Source organism: Spermophilus citellus, assembly GCF_964194105.1.
Source record: "Spermophilus citellus genome assembly, chromosome: 1".
Taxonomy (NCBI): domain Eukaryota; kingdom Metazoa; phylum Chordata; class Mammalia; order Rodentia; family Sciuridae; genus Spermophilus; species Spermophilus citellus.
The window spans coordinates 74,787,259-74,804,064 of record NC_138182.1 but is presented as its reverse complement, the minus strand read 5'-3'; the positions used below and the strand labels follow the sequence as shown (position 1 = coordinate 74,804,064).

The following is a 16,806-nucleotide window of genomic DNA, read 5'->3' as shown; positions in this document are numbered from 1 at the left end:
GCTGATTGGCTCCTCTGCGGTGATGCTCATTGGGCTGTTTCCCTGCCCTTTCAGACCACGGAGCTGCTCATTGGGGGACATCTATGGCTCCGCCCACACAACCCAGCCAATCGGCCTCAAGAGCAGGAGGATTGTGGGAGGTGGAGAGGCTGGTGTTGGGGAGAGAGGCTTGTGGGAAGCTGGTGGTGGCAGTTGGGCTCTGAGGGGTTTTTCCTGAGGAGCTGTTTTGTTTGGCGTGTGTAGTTCTAAAAATAAAGTTAGTTTCTTTTGACAAGTGGCTCCTGAATTGTGCCCAGCCAGACTGCGAATATTTGTAGTTCAGGATTTTGATTTCTAAGTGGCTGGATTACTTTGTTAACATAAATTTGACACATAGTTGGGCTGTTAGCCATCCCTTGAGGGAGTACTTTCCATTCATATCTCTGATCAGGACCTTCATGATTCAGTGCAGGGATAGTAAATGCAAAACGTGGACTATCCTCAGGATGAATTGGAATTGAAAAAAAAAACAATCTTTAATATCTATAACTAACACATACCAAGTTTTTGGCAAAGCAGACAATTGAGGAATCCCCAATTGAGCAGGTCCCATAATAACCATCTCATTATTAATGGCTCTTAATTCTTGCAATAATCTCCATTTACCAGATTTCTTTTTGATGACAAAAATGGGAGTATTATGGGGAGACACAGAAGGTTGTATATGTCCTTCCGCTAATTGTTGTTTGACCAGGTCATGGGCTGCTTGTATCTTTTCTTTAGTCAGGGGCCACTGAGGAACCCATACTGGTCTTTCTGATTTCCATGTAATTTTTATTGTCTCAGTGGCCCTTTGTGAAAATCCAACCCATGCCTGTGTGTTCCTTGATCTATTTGTATTGGTGCTGCTATACCTTGTTCTTGTTTTTCTAATCTTTTTCCTTTCCTAAAACCTTGTCTAGCCATAATAGTGGGTGCATTTTGATTGATGTTATTTGTTAATGTTAAACCTAATTGATCTAGGACATCTCGTCCCCATAAATTTACAGGAAGATGATCCAATACATATGGCTGTATAGTTCCTTCACATCCTTCAGGATCCTTCCAATCTAATACCATTGCACTTCTATGGGGATTAGTCGCCACTCCTAGGCTTCGAAGTGTTTGAGTGGCTTGTTGTAATGGCCAATGTTTTGGCCATTCTTGACGAGAGATGATGCTAAGATCTGCACCTGTATCCAGTAGCCCATTAAATTCATGTCCTTGAATATTTAGTTTTAGCATGGGGCGAGAATCTAAATTTAAAGAAAGCATAGCCCAATCTACACTTGTGGAGCCTAATCCCTTGGAACCTCTTTCTACAACACGACTGGAAAATTTATCATGTAGGCTTGGTATTATTAGTAACTGTGCTATTCTATCTCCTGATGAAATTACTGATATACCCTTTGGAGAACTGGCTATAATTTTTATTTCACCTTCATAATCGGGATAAATTACCCCAGGACTTATCAAAAGTCCTTTTAGAGTAGAAGAGCTGCGTCCCAATAATAAGCCTACTATTCCTTGGGGAAGAGGTCCTTTCACCCCTGTGGGAATGATTTGAACTCCCATCTCTGGAGTTAGTACTGATCTGGCGGAAGCACAGATGTCCAACCCTGCGCTCCCTCTGGTTTGTCTGATGAGGGATCTGATGGACAATGTGTCCTGGGCACTACCCTGATGGGGTTGCTGGGTTCCTCCAGTGCTCCGTATATTTGTGGTTTGGGGCCCCGGAGCATTGGGCCCCCCTGTCCATTTTTTGGCAATGGAGCCCGATGCCTTTCTCCACGATATCATGGATAAACACTTGGTCCTTGTTCGTTTTTTGATAATGGAGTACCCTCTATGGTGGTTTGAGAACGGCATTCATTAGCCCAATGTCTCCCTCTACGGCATTGTGGGCAATTACCCGGTATTCTACTCCTTTGATACCTAGTTTTGTTAAACCCTCCTCATATGGGGCAATTCCTTTTAAAATGTCCTGTTTGTTCACAATTGTAGCATGTTCTTGGCCTGGAATCTAAAGCCTGTTTTACTGCAGCTGCCACAATTTGCCCTTGTTCATTAATGTCTCTGGCATCTAAAGCCTGTTTTACTGCAGCTGCCATGACTTGCTCTTGTTCATTAATGTCTCAATTTAATATATGTGTTTAAATCTTCCTGTTTCCATGGTCTAATGATATCTCTGCAGCAACGATTCGCTTGGTCATAAGCCAGTTGTTTTATTAATGGCATTGCTTGTTCTGTATTCCCAAAAACTCTGGTAGCTGTTTGAATAAGCCTAGCTACAAATTCAGTGTAAGGTTCATTAGCTCCTTGTATTACCTTAGATAACTGACCTTGTAAACCTCCATGTCCTTGTAAAGTCTTCCATGCCCTAACCGCCTCTGCAGCAATTTGTGAGTATACGCCAGGATCATATGCAATTTGTTGCTGCTGATCCTCATAAGGTCCCTTTCCTAACAACATATCTAGATTTCTCTGAGGATAACCAGCTGCTGCATTTCACCTAGCCGTCTCCTTGCAAAATTCCTCATTGGCAACCTTCCATAACAGGTATTGACCTCCATTTAGCACAGCTTTACACATATTAGCCCAATCTGCTGGCGTCATGTTCAAGTTGTTAATGGATTCGACCAAGCTTACAGTGAAGGGTGCTTGAGGACCATAGGTTGTTACAGCCTCTTTCAGCTGCAAGGAACAGCAAGTACCAACACCTTGAAAAGAGAATTAGCTATATATGTTAGAGTGGTGTTAAGTTAGACTGATATTGAGTTAGTCTACGTAGAGTCTACCGCCCACACTGATACCTATCCGTGTGGGCCATAGACTATATGTGCAGGAAAGTAAACAGATGAGATCGAAAAGGTAGAGAGGCCAGGCCATGCAGGCCCTTGTAAAGACAGTTTGAATCTTATTCTAGTTATGATAGAGAAGCCCTTGGAAGGTTTAATGAAAGGGAAATAAACAGTTTGCTTTCATTCAACCTTTACAAGCCAGTAATCACACTGATTGCCCTGAAAATGAATTGGGATGGGTAGATAGAGTGGAAAGAATTGAAACTACTAGCCATAGTCTAGGTAAGAAATGAAAGTGACTGAGACCAGGTTTTTAGCAATGGCAAGTCTAAGAACTGGTCAGATTCAACACATAACCAGAAGTAGAACTGGGAAGAATTTTAATAATTATGTGGAAAAAAAACTAAAAGAAATTTTTTTAAAAAGTCATATGTTCAAAGTCACTGGAAAGGTGTGAAAGCAATTAAGACTAAACTAAAATTGCAGAGAGGAAAGCCATTTCTAAATAAGATAATTCCAACTGTTTTCATCTCAGCTGTTTCACAATTCTGGGAATGGGCTGAGAATTTGACTTGACAGAGGGAAAAGGGCTCTTTCTAGGGAAAAGAGAAACAACCTTTTGATGGTCATGTAGGATAGACATAACAAATTGGAAACTTAGTGCCCAAAACTTTTGGCTGGTTTACAAATGCATCATCGGGCATTTACCGCAGTGGTGCTCCAGCTGGAGTGATGCTGAAAGCCAGGGTATTTTGGGATGGGGGATTTTAAAGATTTGATAATACTCACACAGTCTTATAGTCCTTAAAGGACAAAGTCGTGCTAGAGGAAAGAACTGTCCACAAACATAAAAGTAGGTAGTCTACCCGCAGACATTTACAATTTTATGAATCTGTGTGGAGTAGGATATAAATTCAAAGCCTGCAGGAGCCAACTTGACTCCATCTTTCACAGCTGGAAAGTAAAATCTACTGGGCTCTTAGTCAAAAGCCTAGGACAGGCATGAACCAGGGGTGGACTGACCCTTACAAAGTCTGCAACCTAACTCAAACCCTGATTGGATGGAGATAATTAGTCCCCAGTGTTCTCTACCTAGCAGCAAGAGATTTTTTTCTCTGTTAACAAGATAATCATTTGTAAACCCTATGATTGTAGTAAATACCAGAGACTGATGTGTAATGAAAAATTACTAGATATACATGCAGACAAGAAAATATGACCAAAACTGAAAATACAAATAGAAGCAGACCTTTATAAGATAGACATAATTAATTTAACAAGGTCTTTAAAGTAATGATTGATTAGTGTATTAAATAAAATAGATAGACAAAATGGAAGAAAATATGAAAATTTCAACAGAGTATTGGAATCTGTGAAAAATGTATACCAGAACTGAAAAAAAGAGTGTCTAAAATAACTTATCTGGATGGGGATTGAACAACATGCCAGTCATAGTAAATGTCAGGATTAGTGAACACATCAATAGAAAGTACACAAATGGAAGTCCAGGGAGAAATAAGAATGGAAAAAATAAAGCATATGATAAGAGATTTGAACCATGTTGAAGAGTTTAAATAATTATTATAGGAATCCCAGAAAGAGGAGAAAGAGAGAATAGGGTAAAAATAACATCTGGAGTGTTAGGGTCTAGAATTTTCAGGAAGCTCAACAAACACCAAGGAAAGTAAATACTAAGAAAACTAAGGACATATTATGCTCAAACTGTTAAAAAACAAAAGTCAAAGAAATTCTTTAGGGTTAGAAGTGTACCTCAGTGAGAAGAGTTCTTGATTAATATGTATGAGGCCCTAAGTTCAACCCCATCACCACAGGGGGAAAAAAAGAAAAAAAATCTTTAACTAGAATAAGAAAAACTTACTTTCACAGTAACATTCACAAGACTTATCAGTGGACTTTTCAATAAAAACCATGGGGCCAAAGGACAATTAGTAACGTTTTAAAGTGCTGGGAGAAGGAAGGACCTATTAACCTGGAATTGTATTCCTGTAAATATATCCTTTAAAATTTAAGATTAAAGACTTGTCAGATAAACAAAATTTGAGAAAATGAATCACAAGAAAACTAGCTCTACAGGAAATACTAAAAGTGGCTCTATAAGTTAAAGGAAAATAATCCTAGAAGGAAGAAAGGTAGAAAGGATAAAAAGCACCAGAAATGTCTAAGAATATATAAAAGAATACTGACAATTTAAAATACCAATAATAATAATGTATGTGGGGTTTTTTAATATTTATTTTTTAGTTGTAGGTGGACACAATATCTTTATTTTATTTGTATGTGGTGCTGAGGCTTGAACCCAGTGCCTCACGGATGGCAGACGAGTGCTCTACCTCTGAGCCTCAACCCCAGCCCAGCTGTGGGTTTTAAAACATATATAGAAATAAAACATGACAGTACTAAAAAAAAAAAAAAATCGGGATTGGGTATTAAACTGTTGTATCATTCAAACAGGTAGACTGTAATAAGTCAAGCATGTATATTGAATTCTTTTTCCCCCCTCCAAGGGAAAAATAGAAGCATGTATAATTAAAAAGCTAACCATTTGCATACCTGAGGCAATTAACTTCTATAAAGATAAAAAACTTTGCTTTTTTGGTTCTGAAAATTATAGTCCAAGGTTATACAGCTTCATGGTCTGACAAAGGTAACACATCATGGCAAGAGCTTGTGGCAGAGCAAACTGCTTAGCTTATCAGCTAAGAAGTGAAGTACAAGACAGGGAGGGACCAGAGGCCCCTTGAAGGGCATGCTCCCAATGACCTATCTTCCAATAGGCCCTACCTCCTATAAAGTTCCCCAGCACAGTTCCCAGTAGTGCCACCCTGGGGACCAAACCTTTAACACATGGTCTTTGGGGGGAACACTCATCCAAACCATAGCACAGTTCAACCAAAACAATGTAGGAAGAATGATACAGTTAGAAAATCACCATTTTGAAACTGCCACAATAGTAACTGATTCAGGCAAGAATCATCAATGGATGCTAAAGCAAGTAGAAGAAAGTTTTATGGGAACAGTACATATACATAGCCTGAAATCTTGTTACACAAATTATTTATTAATTATAAGAATAAATATAGACATCTTATATCAAAGAAATCTGGTAAAGAATTCTACCTTAACCAGTGACTAAAGTTAACAAGACCAATAATGGAACAAATCCTAACCACGTGCTTCCTACTCTGAAGTACTAAGAGGACACAAAATTACCTAATTAATAATTCTACCAAAAACCTAACCTGACCCTAATGATGAGTAAACATCCCAAATTGAATAAACATTCTATAAAATAACTGGCCTTAACTAATGAAAAGTATTCAGGACATGAGAGAGAAATGTCTGAACTATCCCAGATTGCAGACTGAAAAGATATTTCACCAAATGTAATGCATGGTTTAAGTCAGATACTGGACTGGGGGGAATTGTGTTTTAAAGGATGTGATAGAAACAATGGGTTAAATGTGAACAGTATTGTATCTACAGATCTTTCCAATTTCGATTATAGTGGTATGATTATATAAGTGAATGTCTTCGATCCAAGAAACACACACTGAAGTATTTTGGGACATGACCCTGATGTCTACAACCCAATGACTCAGTGCTTCAGAAAAAAGTACAATGATAAAACAATCATGGAAAAAATTAGCAGATCTGAGTGAAGGGTATATGAGTTCTCTTGTACTATTCTTATTACTTTTCCATAAGTCAGAAATTATTTCAAAAGAAAAGTTTTGTTCCATATTTTTAATAGTGAATTATAGTTGTATATAACGATGGGATTCGTTGTTACATATTCATACATGCACACAATATAACGATATAATTTGGCCAATTTCATTCACCAATGTCACCCTCTTCCCTCCTCTCCTCCTCCTGTTCTCTTTCTTTTTTTTTAATTTTTTTAACAGGATGATTTTTATATTTATTTTTTAGTTTTCGGAGGACACAACATCTTTGTTGGTATGTGGTGCTGAGGATCGAACCCGGGCCGCACGCATGCCAGGCTAGCGCACTACCACTTGAGCCACATCCCCAGCCCCTCCTCCTGTTTTCTTTCCTCTACTGATTTCCCTTCAAGTTTCTTGAGATTCCCCCCTCTTTAAAATTTTAGTTTTTTTAAAAAGCTAATGAGGGGGCTGGGGATATAGCTCAGTCAGTAAAGTGCTTGCCTTGCATGCACAAGGCGCTGGGTTCAATCCCGAGCACCACCAAAAAAAAAGCTAATTAGGAATATATATATATATATATATATATATATATATATATATAAACTTGACTAATCCAGAGAAGAGCAGATAAAGAATAAAGGATCAGGGCTGGGGTTGTAACTTAGCAGTAAACGTGCTTGCCTAGCACGTGCAGGGTGCTAGGTTCCATCCTCAGCACCAAATAAAAATAAAATAAAGGTATTGTGTCCATCTACAACTAAAAAATATTTACAAAATATTAAAAAAAAGAAAGGAACAAAATCAGATGGGCAAAGAGAAAACAACAAGTAGCAAGGTGGTAAGACTTAAATCAATTATATTAGTAGTTATATTACATCAGTAATTTTATCGGTTTATTTTTACTTAGTAAAATATCTGAGGCAGCTAACCTTATAAAGAGGTTTATTTATTTTATAGTTTTGGAAATCCAAGGATAAATCACCAGTATTGCTCTGCTCTCATGAGGACCCATGGTTGATGTCGTCACAGTCACCAGGGCACCAGTGGGAAGATCACATCACCAGAAGAATGCCAGAGAGGCTAGTGTTCCAGGACCTCTTCCAAGAGCACATGCTTTGCTCACCTGAAGTCCTCCCACTTGGCCCCACCTCAGTTTCCACACTAATCATCATCACATTGAAGGTCAAGATTTCAACACATGAGCCTTGTGTATGTGTGTGTAAAAGGGTGGATGTACTGAAATATCCACACCATAGCAGCAATTATAAAATAGTAAATCCAGTAATATTTGTAATTACATAAATAGTAAATGCTAATTACATTACTAATTAGTAAATAAGGCAAATGTAAGTAGAATAAATTTTCCAATTAAATGACAAAGATTATTAAACTATTAAAAATAAAACCCAACTATATTACTTATAAGAGATACATTTTTAAATATAGGATATAGATAAGTTGAAAAAGAAAGCATAAAAAATATATATTATACAAACATTAATCAAAAGGAATGAAGGAGTGGTCAACTATGTCAAAAGGTACAGAAAAATCTAACACGATGAACAAAGATACTTGATTTTGGCCCTAATCATATTATTATTGTGTCTTGGTTGAATGTCACTGCAACGAAGTATTGGAGATAAATGCCCAATTGGAGTGGGTGAGAGAATGAGAAATGAAGTTTGGGAAAGAGAATAAAGACACTTTGCTGTAAAAGGAAACACAAAAATCAGATGGTAGCTAGAGTAAGACGGGTCAAGAAATCTCATCAAATTTATCAGAAAAGAAGGCAGGATATATGAGCTTGAATACAAGGAGGACAATAGCTCCTATAGGTGTCAATGGAATGTAGGAGAAGGGAAATCGTTAAGTAGATATTTGAGGATGAGGAGATCTTGGAAAAGGGGAATATAGCTGGGAAAGGTAATAGGATACTTGTGGTGAATGCTGTTTTAGCTTTCTGTTACTGCAACAAATTCCTGAAGTAATCGATTTACAAGGGAGGAAAAAGTTCATCTTTGTTCACAGTTTCAAAGGTTTCAGTCCATGTTGTTGGACCCTTTTGCTTTGGGAGCATGTAGCAGAGGAGGCCTATTCACCTCCTGGGAGCCCAAATGCAGAAAGAGAAGGAGAATGGCATCTCAAATTCCTTCAAGGAGGTACCCCCAGTGCCCTAACTTCCTCTTACTAGACCCCACCTCTTAAAGGTTCCACCACCTCCCAACAAAGCCACAGGCTGGCAATCAAGTCTTTTAACACATGGGCCTTGGGGAGATGCTTATCCAAATCATAGCAAATTCTAATCTGACTTTGTGATCATGAATTAGAATTGAGTCTAGTCAGCTCAATTGCAGGATTTTAGAGTTGGATTATTCCAGGCAAAGCAGAGGGGGAAAGGAGCAAGGTATTAAGCAAGACTGTAGTAACAGTATTGAACAATGAAATCTAGACAAGAAAGAAAATAAGAATTCAGTTGTGGAATGCTCAGAGAAAAATGGTAGGGTTAGAAGATTGGATGAAATCAGAGAATTGCAGGAATGAGGAAGAAGAGAAAGTGATTGTGTCAGGAATAGGATATTTGATTTGAAATCAAATGTTGGGAGGAGTTGCAGTTATTGGTGATAATAACTTGGGTATGACCATATGATCTGATAGTTGGAGATGGGGAGAAAATGACTGAAGGTAAAGTAGTCACTTAGAAACCAGAGTGATAAATCATCTGTGTGCAGGTTAAAGGTGCCAAGAATAATGAACAGGAATAATGGTAGATAGAGGTGATAAAATAATTAATCATTAAAGAGATGACCAGTCAGATGACAGAAATGAGGGAAATTATAGGCATGAAATTCTGAGGACAGTCCTTTAAAGGACAGAAAAAAGTTTGGGTAGATATATACACCAGTAACCCAAGAGGGTCAGTATGGAAATAGCCAATCACACATTGGCTTAGTGCTTAAGAATGATTTAAATGTCTTTCCCCAACAGCATGTCCATGCAAAGGAGTCTTGCAGCTGGGCTGGTTTTGAGTTGGCTGAGCAAATCAGGGAGGAAAAAGAATGAGAGGATGTAAAATCAAAGTCACATGACTACACCAACAGTGTTCTTCACCTCAGTAAAGAACACTCGAATTTCTTTAGTTTCTAAGGGAAGGTGATGGGCTTGGTTTTGAGTATTTTGTACCCTTTCTTTTCACTTGTATTATTAAATTTGGGCTAATTTTTGGGGGGAGAGGTACGGAGAATGAACTCAGGGGCACTCAACTACTGAGCCACATCCTTAGCACTATTTTGTATTTTATTTAGAGACAGGGTTTCACTCTCACTGAGTTGCTTAGCACCTTGTCGTTTCTGAGGCTGGCTTTGAATTCTCAATCCTCCTGCCTCAGCCTCCCAAGCCGCTGGGATTACAGGCATGGGCCACCACGCCCAGCTAAATTTGGGCTAATTATTAACGTGCATTTTCCATTTTCACAAATATGTTGAAACTTCAGGGGAATTCACTGTAAAAAAGAACAAAACCATTTGCAACTGTTTATAAGACTTTGCTTCACTGTTAAATCTCACAGATGAATTTTGTATTCTACCAAATGGATAAGCATTTTCAGTATTTGTGATCTTGTACAAAATGAAAACTGTTGGAGACTAATTTTCTTTTTTTTCTCTAATATTTTCTTTCCTACTTCCAAGATAATCAGGAAGAAGTAGGAAGTTGTTTTGTTATCAGACAATGGAAGATATTTTGTCAAATACATAAAATATTCTGTGTTACCATAACGTGAAAGGCTGTCGTAATAAGACATAGTGATTATTCCCATGAAACTCTTGTAATGATACTCTCTCTCTTAAAGGACTTCCAGGTTTTTTTCCAAATAGAAAATAAGCAGTATTTGAGTACTAATGCTTTTATTCACATTTTACCGGAAAGGAAACAAACAACATGAACAATTTATCTGCTATCAGAGAAAATATTTTATAACCCAAAATAAATGTTTACTCACTAACAGTTGTAAATTGCTTAAACTGGAGATTTCAGAGGAATTTTTCACAGTAAATAAAATGATTACTAAATTCTTCAGTTACAGAACATTCAAGGTATGTGTTTTTCTACACAGCTTAACTGAAATGTAGTTTAACCAATGGTTTACAATTTAGTCAAATAACAAAGCTGCAAACCACTGAGGGAGTCATAAATTATATCCTTTGCACTTTCAAAAAGCTTTCAGCTGGTATTGATCATTTGTTTTTATTTTCGAAGCATAACAGCTTTAACATAATTATATTCATTAGTCTGACACCTAGAAAGCAATGAGCATTGATTTGTACAATGTACAAATGAGCAAGTTTTCTTGTGTTCTTGAATTATAATTCCTTCATTTGAGTATATTCAATTTATTCACATAACATTAGGTTCGTTTTACATGACTGGGACACTTAGAATTTAGTTAACAAGGGTAGGAAATCTCCAACATTGTAATAATAGACCAAGTGATGCCCACCTACAGCCAAAAGCGTCCGATGGGGAAGTATATAATTCTTTGCTTTCAGAGTTGATAAAGAGGCACATGATCATTGTATGGGTGTTTAGGAGAAAGGAGAAACAGACTCCCCTCACTGCAATAAAAAATAGATATTTCAAAAATTTCTAATGTTTCTTCCAACTAATGTTTCTTCCGTATTAGCTCTAAAGAGACTAGGTTTTGAGTTCATCCTTTTCGCAGGTGGCCCATTCTATCCTTGGATTACTTTAATTCCTACAGAAATCATTTTCCTGAGCCAGAATTCGCCTCCCCCAACTTCATTCTGTAGGCCTCACTTGTCTGCTCTGGAGACCTCTAGGCCAGTTACCACCTCCTTCTTCAACCAGTTAGGACCGCACCAGTCCACTGGGCAGTGCCAGATCCACTTCTCCTCCTCCTCCAGGACACACAGCACAACCAACAGTCTGCAGCTCTGAGACACCGGGCACCTCGAAGCCATACAGCCGCCGGGTCCCAATCCACAAGGCGTGGAGCCCTCAGTTTGTGTGGCTTTTAAATTTTATTTCAGCTAAGGAATCGCTGCATAACACCGTATCACAACAAACGTGAAGACATTTTCGGGGAGATGTTGGGAACACTGGTGAGTACATTTCACGAGGGACAAAATGTTTGACATTCCTGGAGGCCAAGGGTGCAGAGCCGCTCCGTGTCTGTGAACCCGGGCTGCGTCCGCGTCCTTCGGTGCCCAGGAGACGCCGACGCCGGGGTCTGACAGGGCGTCAGGTTCCGGGACCCACTGCCCGGCCCCAGCGTCCCCGGCCGGGAGCCCACGCGGGCCGGGCGCCGGGGGCGGGCGGATGACGGCGTGGGGGCGTGGGTCTGCGAGGCGGCGGGTCCGAGCGTCGCTGGCACGGGGCGGGCTCCCTCGCTGGCCGGCAGGCGCGGCGCGCGGAGCAGGGGGCTGGCGCGGGGATGGCGCACCCGGGGGTAAGCGGCGCGGGCGGCGTCACAGGCACTCGCAGCCCGCCGCGCAGCAGCCCGGCAGGCACACGCACACGTGCACACGCGCCCCGCACCCGACCCCCTCGCGGCCCCGGGCTCGGGGCGGCGGCGGCGGCAGGGGGCGGGGGCGCGGAGGCCGGCGCCGGGCGGGGCCCCGGGGACCCCGCGGGCGGCGGGCCGGCGGGGAGGGCGCTCGGGGGCCGGTCCGCGCGGCACCCATTCTCGGGAAAGGCCTCACGGTCTGCGGTGCGACGCGGGGCGCCCGCGGGCTCCAGACGCCGCGGGCGGGACGCTGGCGCGGGGCGCTGGGCGCCGGCGGGCTCCTCCGGCGGGCGCTGAGCGCGGCCTGTCCCACAGGTCTGGATGCTCGTGGCTGGCTTCCTGTTGGCGCTGTCACCAAGCCGGGCGGCGGGCGCGCTGAGGGCGGGCAGGCGCCCGGCGCGGCCGCGGGGTTGTGCGGACCGGCCTGAGGAGCTCCTGGAGCAGCTGTATGGGCGGCTGGCAGCGGGCGTGCTCAGCGCCTTTCACCACACGCTGCAGCTGGGGCCCCGCGAGCAGGCGCGCAACGCGAGCTGCCCGGCAGGGGGCAGGCCCGCGGACCGCCGCTTCCGGCCACCCACCAACCTGCGCAGCGTGTCACCCTGGGCATACAGGTGAGCCGGGCCGAGTTGAGCGAGAGGGTTGGGGCGGGATCGGGTCTTGCGGGAGCAGGTGGGGCGGGGCAGGGTGGGGCAGATGGGGCGGGGCCAAGCCTTGTGGGAGACAGGTAGAGAGGGGCGGGGCCACACAGGACAGGACTGATGGGGCAGGTAAGGGGGTTGATGCGGAGCTGGTGGAACAGCGGGGTTCAGAGCAAGTCATTTCTACAAAGGCCTACCACACTTCCTTGTAGAAATCCTGCTTCGCCTTGTTTTCTCTTACATTATTTCTTATGCATCATATATTTTGAGCACCTATTCTTTGTCAAGTACGTAGTTAAATGGGTTCCATGAAGAACCAACCCCAGGGATCCTTTATTAATTTGGGGTTCTTCATAGGAGGCCTGTTGAAGTTGGAATGTGGAAGTCTGCAGACATTTCTTGAGAGCCCGTGTGATCTCGGCTGCTTGACATTGAGCCCTGAGAGGTACCCTCTCAGAGCCATTTAGCTTACAGTCTCGGGGAGTAGAAGAAATAACTGGGAAGGAAATCATAATACAAGGCAGAATGTGACAGGACTCGGAAAGTTTCAAATGCATGGTGGTTTAAAGGTGGGTGTGGGGGAGTTGCATTTTGGGGAATGAAAATGGCCCTCAAAATGAAGAATGAGCAAGATTCTGAGATTAACCTAGAAAAGAAATCTGTTACAGTTTGGATCTAGATGGTCCCCTGAAGATCATGTTTTGAAGACTTCGTCCCCAGTGCAGCAATGTCCTGAGGTGGAGCTTTGGTCCTGGGAAGTGACTGGATCATGAGGGTTCCAACTTCATTAGTGGATTAGTCCATTGGTAGCTAATGGCCCCTTTCTCGGTCTCTTTTCACTTCCTGGCTGCCATGAGCCGAGCAGTTTTCCTCTGCTGCATCTACCCTTCCATCATGATGTTCTGCCTTACCTCAGGCCCAAAGCAATGGAGATAACCATGGACCTAAACCTCTGAACCGGAACCAAAATAATCCTTTCTTCCTTATTATATCAGGTATTTTGGTCACATCAACAAAAAAGTGATTAACACTAGGTCATTTTGGAAGAAAGGAGGAATATGCTTAAAAGGAAGGCTGAGGAATGTTGGGAATGTGCAGTGAGGTTGGGCTAGGGTGTTCTCTGCAGACTGGAGTGATGTCCCCTGGCCTCTAGAGGAGGGGCTCCCAGTGTGGCAGGAGAAGACAAGAACAGACCTAAAGAGGGAGCTCTCACACTGTCCAGAAAGAGCTGCATCTGGGTTGATGAGAAACCAAGTGATGAGGTGCTTTGAAGGGAAGGACTGCTTATGGCAAGAGAAAGAAAAAGCATGGTGTCCACAGAGAGCCTAGCTCTCTGAGGAGCAGGGTGAGTGTGTCATGGGGAGGCTGTGCTCAACACTTAAGCAGTGTTCAATGCTTGAAACTTACCTAATAGAATGTTTTGTTCTGTGGTGCTGGGGATCAAACCCAGGGTCTTATACATGTTAGGCAAGTGTTCTACCACTGAGCTACACCCCCAGCCATGTAAAAATACTTTGGATCAACAAAGACATGTAGCCACTGTGTTCTAGAAAGATACATTAGCTTTCCATTACTTTAATACCTGAGATAATCAACTTATATAGAGAAAAGCATTGGGGCTGGGGCTGTAGTTCAGTGGCAGTGTGCTTGCCTAGCACGCGTGAGCACTGGGTCTGATTCTTAGCACCACATAAAGACAAATAAAATAAAGGCATGCTGTCCATCTACAACTACAAAAAAAGAAAAGAAAAGAAGTGTTATTCTGGCTCATGGTTTTAGATGGATGTTCCAGTCCTTGGTTAGGCAGACACAAGGTTTTTAGACTTCTGGTTGGGGTGTGTGATTGCAATTGCAGGGAACCTGTGGCAGTGTGGCCAAGCAAAACCACTCACCTTGTGGCTGGAAAGCAAAAAAAAAAAAAGGGGGGGGTGTCCAAAATTATCTTTGAGGGTACCTCCCCAATGACCTAAAGAACTCTCCCTAGGGGCATGGGAAGTATGGAGGAGCTTTGGATTGGTCAAAGGGGAGGGGTTATGAGGATAGAAAAGATGGTGGAATGAGATGGACATCATCACCCTAGGTACATGTATGATTGCACGAATAGTGTGTCTCTACCCTATGGACAACCAGAGAATTGAAATGTTTCACTCCATTTGTGTACAGTGAATTGAAATGCATTCTGCTGTCATGTACAACTAAGTAGAACAAATAAAAAATTTTAAAAGAAGAACAATTTTTAAAAAAATTTTTTTTAAAGAAAGAAACCCTCCCTAGACTCCGCCTCTTAAAGGCTTGACTACCTCCCTTGGGAGCAAGTCTTTATCACGTGGACCTTTGAGGAACTGTTAAGATCCAAATTATAGCAGCTGTCTCCATGAGGAATAGAGAGGGAGATACTAGATAGACACACTGCAGTGCTTTTGGCAGAAGGCAGTGAGATTCTCAACTTGCAAAGGAAAAAGGAAGACTGCAGTTTCCCTTTCACACTCAAATGTGAAAGGTCCTGATTAAAGAAGGAAACGTGACTGGGTTCAAGGGTGATTCATTCTACTTGAGAATGAGGGAAAAGAGGTATAACATGGGCTTTCTCCTATACCTACCCCTGCTGTTAAATGAGGTGGGTGGTTTGCTTTTACTTAATACCACAGGATGCCCTGGTATGCTAAAATTTAGGGCCTCCTTCTACCTGGCTACTCTGCAGAAGACTAAGGCCTTCACAGAACCCCTGTCTACATGTGAGTTAGGCCCATAACCCCTTCTGCCCACATCTTGTCATTCATTTCATTCCTTCAGGACACATGTCAGCCCATTCTTTCTGGTGGCTCCCTCTCTTGCTTTTCCTCTCTTACCACCATTTCCAAGTCCCAAAAGTATCAGCTAATCTATTATCCTTCTCTTTCCAACCTCATGCTTCTGATGTGCTAAATAGAATTGAGAGAAAATCTCTTGAGACAATAGTCTGACTTCTCTGCACAGAAGCTGCTGCCTTTGCATCCTTCTATAATAAATTCTAGTCTCTCCAGGCAAAAGGATGCCTGAGTTGGGCTGAAGGTCCTGTGGGTCAAAAGATATATCCCTAACACACAGCAGGGAGTCTCAAGCTCTGTTAGCTATGTTTGCCATGTTTGTAGCTTGAGTTGTCAATGTTAGTCCCCTTTCTATTACTGTGACAAAACACCAGAGAAATTATCTCTTTTTTTAAACTTTTTATTTATTTATATGGTGCTGAGGATTGAACCCAGGTACTTGTATATGCAAGGCAAGCGCTCTACCACTGAGCTACAACCCCAGCCCCCTGAGAAATTATCTTGAAAGAAGAAAATAGTTATTTTGGCTAATGGTTTCAGAGGTTTCAGTCCACTGTTGATTAGCCTCATCATTTGGGGCCCATGGCAAGGAAAAAAAACAACAACATGATAAAGAGCATGTGGTGGAGCAAAGCTATTCACCTTATCATGGTCAGGAAGCACAGAAAGAGCTGGCTTTTATAACAAAAGCCCCTCTCCCCAAATCCTTTAAGTGATGAATCCCTAAATGGATTAATCCATTCATGAAGTCAAAGCCTTCATGACCCCGTGAACTCTGAAAGGACCCACGTGGGAACACTGCTGCATTTGAGACCAAACCTTCAACACATGAGCCTTTTGCCAAAATTTAAATCCAAACTATAATATTCTGTCCCTGGACTCCAAGGGTTCCGCAGGCTGCCCTGGGATGCTAAAATTTAGGGCCTCCTTCTACTCACCTGTCCATCTCACAATTCAAAACACAACCAGTCGTCGATCTCTAAGAGTCCTCATAGACTTAACAGTTCCAACATTACTCAAAAGTCCAAGTCCAAAGTCTCCTCCACGACTTCAGGCAAACTCTTAGCTGTGAGCACCTCTAAAAATGATAATAATCAAGTTACATACTTCTAATATACAATGGTGAGGCTGATAGAGGGTAAATATTCTCATTCCAAAAGAGGGGAATGGAGCATGGAAAGAAGAGGATGTGACCAAAGAAAGACCGAAACCCAGCAAGGAAAACATTAAATCATATAGCTCCATCTCCTGCATCTGGGGAATATGGTAGCATTATGTGAGTTCTGTGGACTTGGGTAGCCCCACCCCTACAGCTTTGCTGTCTGCAGCCCA

General features: G+C 42.2%; 1 protein-coding gene across 2 annotated transcripts in view; it reads left to right on the top strand.

The window, feature by feature from the left end:
- The first annotated feature begins 9,840 nt into the window (after positions 1 to 9,840).
- The window catches only part of IL17D (interleukin 17D), a 28,010-nt gene continuing 21,044 nt past the window's right edge, over positions 9,841 to 16,806 (top strand). The window contains exons 1-2 of one of the 2 annotated variants that reach the window (XM_081310805.1): positions 9,841 to 11,625; positions 12,345 to 12,640. In XM_081310805.1, coding sequence (XP_081166931.1) covers positions 11,611 to 11,625; positions 12,345 to 12,640 — 311 coding nt within the window. In that variant the 5' untranslated portion in view covers positions 9,841 to 11,610. Of the gene's footprint in view, positions 11,973 to 12,344; positions 12,641 to 16,806 lie in introns of both variants that reach the window. The other variant, XM_081310804.1, reaches the window with a different exon arrangement.